At 46.8% G+C, this 6,633-nt stretch overlaps 1 protein-coding gene across 2 annotated transcripts in view; it reads left to right on the forward strand.

Annotated features, from left to right (window-relative positions):
- The first annotated feature begins 1 nt into the window (after position 1).
- NEMF (nuclear export mediator factor) overlaps positions 2 to 6,633 on the forward strand; it is a 17,500-nt gene continuing 10,868 nt past the window's right edge. For both annotated transcript variants that reach the window (XM_008637328.2, XM_017738849.1), the window contains exons 1-10: positions 2 to 60; positions 1,181 to 1,249; positions 1,549 to 1,651; positions 2,464 to 2,589; positions 2,666 to 2,814; positions 3,039 to 3,106; positions 4,043 to 4,129; positions 4,864 to 4,940; positions 5,447 to 5,517; positions 5,613 to 5,688. In XM_008637328.2, coding sequence (XP_008635550.1) covers positions 2 to 60; positions 1,181 to 1,249; positions 1,549 to 1,651; positions 2,464 to 2,589; positions 2,666 to 2,814; positions 3,039 to 3,106; positions 4,043 to 4,129; positions 4,864 to 4,940; positions 5,447 to 5,517; positions 5,613 to 5,688 — 885 coding nt within the window. The remainder of the gene's footprint in view (positions 61 to 1,180; positions 1,250 to 1,548; positions 1,652 to 2,463; positions 2,590 to 2,665; positions 2,815 to 3,038; positions 3,107 to 4,042; positions 4,130 to 4,863; positions 4,941 to 5,446; positions 5,518 to 5,612; positions 5,689 to 6,633) is intronic.

Raw genomic sequence — 6,633 nt, forward strand, 5'->3', positions numbered from 1 at the left:
CATGAAGTCCCGCTTCAGCACCGTCGATATCCGCGCGGTGCTCGCCGAGCTGCGGCAGAGGTACCGGCACTCCCCGCCCGTGCGGCCCCGGGGAGCGGGGCCCGGCCCCGTGGGTCCTGGTCCTGCTCCTGGTCCTGGCCCGGTTCTTGTTCTGTCCCTGCTCCCCCTTCTGGTCCTGGTCCTGGCCCGGCTTCCCTGCCCCGCTGTGGCCTCAGGGCTGTGGGGGCTCTGTCTCTCCATCGTGTCCTGCTCTCACAGCTCTGCCCCTCAGCGTTGCCCTGCCTGGCTCTGCATAACCCCCTCACCCATCCCCCGTCCCGTTCCAGCCCTGCCTGGAAGGGCAAGCACACCTTCCACTATCCCAGGCTGTTCCAAGCCCTGTCCATCCTGGCCTTGGACACTGCCAGGGATCCAGGGGCAGCCACAGCTTCTCTGGGAATTCTATTCCAGGGCCTCCCCACCCTCCCAGCCAGGAATTCCCAGTTCCCAATATCCCATCCATCCCTGCCCTCTGGCATTGGGAAGCCATTCCCTGTGTCCTTTTCTTCCAGGCCTTGTCCCCAGTCCCTCTCCAGCTCTCCTGGAGCCCCTTTAGGCCCTGCAAGGGGCTTTGAGCTCTCCCCAGAGCCTTCTCTTTTCCAGGCTGGACAACTCCCACCCAGCTGGGAAGCTGCTCCCACCCTTGTGGAGCTCTGACCCTTCCTGGTGTCCGGGGCACTCCGCATGTCCAGCCCCACTCTGAAGGGAGTGACTGACACCCCCCAGGCCAGTTCAGTGCTCATACTGGGATTACTGGTGCCCTGTGCTCACAAAGGTGCTCTGGTGCAACCAGTACATTTTGCATCCCTGCCACAAAGAGGAGGGCTGGCAGGAACTGGCAGCTTTCTGTGTTTTTTTCCATTAATATAAATTTCTCCATCTAATTTTCTCCCTCTCTTAATTGCTGTGTCTTCAGAGCAGTTTCTCCATCTCTGCGTGGTTTTTTGCTTCCAGCTTGTTCCATCAGTCTTCCTTTGCTGCCCTTTTGGTTACTGCTTGGTGATTGATATAGCTTGCTAATTTATCAGAATTTGGTAATTTATCAGAACTTGCCTTTCTGTGTACTTTAATTGCCACTGGGATTTTTCCAGCCAGTTGTGTTTTGGATTCTCCAAAGCATTCTGTGTTTCCCTTTTGGCAGCTTGTTGGGAATGAGAGTGAACAACATTTATGATGTGGATAACAAGACCTATCTCATTCGCCTGCAGAAGTAAGAGCTTTAAATATCTTTATTTAAAAATTCTTTGGAAATGCTGTGTGGAAACGAGATTTTGTTAATTGTCTGCAGTAATTTCTGGCTTGTTTCCAGTGAAATTCTGCTGTTCTTTGGTAAAATGCAGTAATTTTTACCCAAAAAGCTCTTAGGAAATAGGATATGGAGTGTGAAACCCTGCAGACTGGTGGGTGGTGAGGGATGGCTGCTCCTGTGCCACTTGGAATCACGGAATATCCCCATTTGGAAGGGATCCAGAAGGATTTTGGGGTCCAGCTCCTTTGTTTTGCCCCCAGGCCGGACTGCAAGGCCACGCTGCTGCTGGAATCCGGGATACGCATCCACATGACGGAGTTTGAGTGGCCAAAGAACATGATGCCATCGAGCTTTGCCATGAAGGTAAACTCACCAGAGTTTGGGTTTTGGTAAAATGGCTGGATGTCAGGAAGGAATGTTCATGTTCTGTCCTTGGAGACAAGAAAATAGGGAAGGATTATCCCGGTGAATCCTGATCCAGCGGGTGGCTGAAGACAAGGGAGGACGTGGACTTAGGATCACACTGTTGATGTTCAGTGGCTGAAACAGTGAATATTTAAGTTTATAAAAACTATTGCTAAGCTGCTGGATATCTTCTGGACCTCCCTGGAATGTTGCTCCAGTAAAATCCTTGTCATTCCAGATGGATTGTCTGAACTTTTGGGTGCTGGATGCAGCACCCTGTGGTACAGAGTCCTCTGTTCAGTCTCCTGGGTTTTGGGGGTTCAGACCTTGCTCCAGGCTGTTAGGCTGGGCTCCTGCAGGTGGATCCACAGGTAGATCCATGGGGATACAGCCTGGGATGACTCCCATGGATCTGCTGGCTGCAGCCAGAAATGACTCAGCAGAGATTCTGTGGGGTGGCTTTCCACGGCAGAGATGGATACAGGGATAATCCCAGTTCTTACAAAATAAACTCTTGGAATTTGAACTAGCTGCTCCCTTGAGCTAAAAAAACAGCATGGAAAAAATGTCTTAACGTTAAGAATTGGGATCAATTATATTTATAATTATAACAATGAAGGTGTGAATGAAGGTGTGGCGGGAACCAACTTTTTTTGTTCTTACGATATTTGAATTCAATAGAAGGTGGTTGGTGCCACGTGAGGGCTCTATAGCCCAGCCATTCCCAGATGTTTCCAGCATGTCCCAGACATCTTTCCCACCCCTGGCAGTGCCGGAAGCATTTGAAGACGCGGAGGTTGGTGAGCGTGAGCCAGCTGGGGATCGACCGCATCGTGGACCTGCAGTTCGGCAGCGACGAGGCCGCCTATCACCTGATCGTGGAGCTGTATGACAGGGTGAGTGAGGGCTCCAGCAGCGTCCCCCGAGGCAGGGACACGAGGGTGGCCTCACTGAGGGTCCCTGTGCTCCCAGGGGAACGTTGTCCTCACTGACCACGAGTACATCATCCTGAACATCCTGAGGTTCCGCACGGACGAGGCGGACGACGTCAGGTTTGCAGTGCGGGAGCGGTACCCAGTGGACAGTGCAAAAGCTGCTGTGCCTCTGCCAACTTTGGACAGGTAATTTCAATTTCAGAGCTCTTAAATGGTGTTATTTATCGGGATAAACCCAAATTCCTTGGAGCTGTGAAAAGCTTTGGGTAGTTCCTCACATATTACAGGCCACTTTTAGTTTCTTTTTCTAAGGCTGGAAATGTTTTGTAGCTTCTAAGCACTGCAGTGTTGTTTTGTTGTTGTAAAACACATTATTCTTTGGAATTGCAACTCTCCCTTGTCCCCTGCAGGTTAACTGAAATCATATCAAATGCACCCAAAGGGGAACAGCTGAAGAGGGTTCTCAACCCACTCCTTCGTAAGTTACTGGGCTTTGTTAGAAGATGAAATGGGGTCAATCAATGTTTTTTATGTCATGCTGGAAAATATGAATAACTTACCATAGAATCCTGGAGTGGTTTGGGTTGGAAGGGCCCTTAAAGCTCATCTCATTCCACCGCCTGCCTTGGGCAGGGACACCTTCCACAAGCCCAGGTTGCCTTGGGAAACAGACATTTATTGTTTCCAAGCCCACGGCACAGAGCTGAGCCTGCCCACGGTGCTGCAGGGATGAGAGCTGGGAGTGGCTCTGGTGGAGCTCCGGTTTGGGGCGCTTTGCACCGTCCTGGTACCAAACAGGAGCTGTAAGTGTAAAGGTTTTCCTGAGCACAGAACCAAATCTGTCTTGTGTGAGGTGGTCAGAACAAAATTGGTTTTCCTCCTGACCTGGCAATGCTGATGAAGCAGAGAATTCCCTGAACAGCTCAAATCACACCTAAGTGGTACTTTCCCCATCTCTTCATTCTCTTTTTCACCAGTTTTCCCTCTCTTTCTCTACCCTGGTCTGCTAAATAATTGCTATTACTGTATAATAATAATAATATTACTGTATAACACTGTATAATTGCTAATTATTGTCCCCCACTGCTCCCAGTTTTGCTGTATCCATGGTGGAATTTGGTATTTCTGATCCCATCACGGAGGAAACCTTGGCCTCACCATGGTGTTACTGATCCAATTACCAGGCACAGCTGCTCTGCTCTAAAATCCCCACAATTTTTCTCTTGGTGGGAATTTGGCTGTTTCTCACCTCCTCCTCCTCATCCACCCATGAAATCCACCCATCCTTCCTGCCCTTTCCCTGATTTTTGGTACTTCTCACTCTTCTCACACTCTTGTGTCCAGGTTTTCTTCTAAATGCAAATTGTGAATATTTTCTACAGATAATCTATTATTTCTTTTCTTTTTTTAACAGCTTATGGGGCCACTCTCATCGAGCACTGCCTTATAGAAGCTGGATTTTCTGGAGCTGTCAAAATAGATCAACATCTGGAAAATAAAGGTATAATATTTTAAAGGCTGGGCCACAACTATGGGGATTTTTATGTCTGTGTAGTGGGTTTTATTTTTTTCCCAGAGAGGTGAGTAAAACTATAGTTCTGACCATGTGGTTTTATTTTTAAATGTTTTTAGCTTGAGGACCAGCCTCGTTTACATTAAAAGTCTTGATTTGTGCATGAATTGGAGGTGAAACATGAGGTTTTATACATTATGAATGGTTTTATCATGAGACACCACCTCACCCATGAGGTGAGTTCTGGTTGTACAAAGGATGTTTGACAAGGAGAATTAACATCAAAGTCTTTATTTGTAGGAAACATTGGGGATTTGGTACAGTGGCAGCTTTACATTTATTGGGAAGTCAAAGATTTGGGTAATAAAATCAGAAAATATTTTCCTGCAATCTTATTTTCCTCGTGTGCTTTATATTTGCCATAAATCCAGAGGATTTTTTCCTTCCTACTGGATTATGGTGCTGAAAAAAATAACTTCTCACAGCTTCTGCTTTATGCTTTGCCTTGCAGCTTTAATTTTATAAAGTGCTGGTATTTGTGTGGTCTTTTTTTTCCCCCTGAAACTTGAATAATTATGTCCTAAAAGCACCTAAATAGGTTTTTATATTAAAAATTTCCCAAGTGTAAAACAAGTGCTGAGACTCCTGTTTAAAATGAGCAATAATTGCTGGAGTGAAGCAGCAGGGATGAAATATTTCTGCTGTTTTATTTTTCTCTTTAGAAAACCTTGAAAAAGTTCTTTCAGCTCTAGAGAAAGCAGAAGAATACATGGCCCTCACTGACAACTTCAGTGGAAAGGTGGGTCTGGGGAGGGTTATCAGTTATTTGGGATTGCAGAGTTAAACTGGCAAGCAGGAATTCCTCAGGATGTGCAATTCCTGGTGTTCCCAGCCGTGGATTTTATTCCTGGGTGTCAGGTGGTGATGTGGAATAAAAATTGCTTCTTTCCACGGGGTGGGCAGCAATTAAATAATGCACAGGCAGGTTGTGTAAATCCTGGGAGATTTGCACTTGGGCTTTAATAAATAATAATAAAGTAATAATTTACTTTATTACTGTAATAATACAGTAATAAATTCTATAATAAATTCTGCACATAGACTCTGCACTTATGGGGTAATCCTGAGGGCTGGAAGAAGTTCACTTCTTTTTCCAGAAGAAATTGGAGTCAAGACAAGCCAGTGGGGCAGGGATTTACTCAGGCACAAGGTTCCCTGCTGGAATTATTTGCTGTCTCATGCTGATTACACCTAGACCTTTTGGTATCTTTTTGATACAAAAATGATATTTTTGTATCTTTTCAGGGTTATGTTATCCAGAAAAAGGAGAAAAAGCCAAGCCTGGAACCAGATAAAGCAGCAGAAGATATCTACACGTAAATATTTGAAGTATTTCTTCCCTTTATTTTTCTACTAGTCTGCATCACAGAAATTAGTTTTCAGGTGGTAATATCAAATGTGTATTTTACAGATATGAGGAATTTCATCCTTTCTTGTTTTCTCAACATTCAAAATGTCCCTACTTGGAATTTGACTCATTCAATAAGGTACAGTGCTTTTGCTGATGCTGTACTTAAGTGCTTTAATTGACTGCTGCTACAAAGAGTAATTAAAACGTAGTGCAGAGGTTGTTAATGAAAGCAGAGACCTTGGAAGGGATGATTAATTTTATGGATAAATGTTTGATGAGAAAAGGCCAGCTCCAGCAGGGCCTTTAGGCTGCAGCTGGGCAGTGCTGTGTCCTGAGCTCAGATCCTGGAGCTGAGTGTGGAACCTGTGAGGGAGGTGGATGTTTCCAGCCAGAGAATCCCAAATGCTTTGTTCTGGAGAGCTGGAATCTCAGTTGTCTCTGGAGTAAACAGTTGTGACAGACATCACATTTACACTTTTCCTGTTACTGCTCTGAAAGCCTCAGGCCCCTGATTTGGTGTTTCCTTGGGTGTTGTCCTTCTTGGTCCTCCACTCGTTAACATCTGGAATCATTAATTGCCTCTTGTTCCCGACCTTGATCTCCAGAATTCCCATTTCATGTTCCTACCCTGCTTCCTGGCTGAATTCCTGTCATCTCCTTCACTGATCACAGAATCCCAGAGTGGTTTGGGCTGGAAGGGACTCAAAGCCCATCCAGTTCCACCCCTGCTATGGCAGGGACACCTTCCACTGTCCCAGGCTGCTCCCAGCCCCAATGTCCAACCTGGCCTTGGGCACTGCCAGGGATCCAGGGGCAGCCCCAGCTGCTCTGGGCACCCTGTGCCAGGGCCTCCCCACCCTCCCAGCCAGGAATTCCTTCCCAATCTCCCATCCATCCCTGCCCTCTGGCAGTGGGAAGCCATTCCCTGTGTGCTGTCCCTCCATCCTTGTCCCCAGTCCCTCTGATGATCTAAACAGCCTCAAACCTTCCTCATCTTGTGCTTTAAGCACAGCTGGAACACCAGGAGCTGTTCTTAGGCATTCTGGGTCTTTGTGGGTTTTTAACTGTTCCAGTGGAGCAG

Source organism: Corvus brachyrhynchos, unplaced genomic scaffold (assembly GCF_000691975.1).
Source record: "Corvus brachyrhynchos isolate BGI_N302 unplaced genomic scaffold, ASM69197v1 scaffold245, whole genome shotgun sequence".
NCBI lineage: Eukaryota > Metazoa > Chordata > Aves > Passeriformes > Corvidae > Corvus > Corvus brachyrhynchos.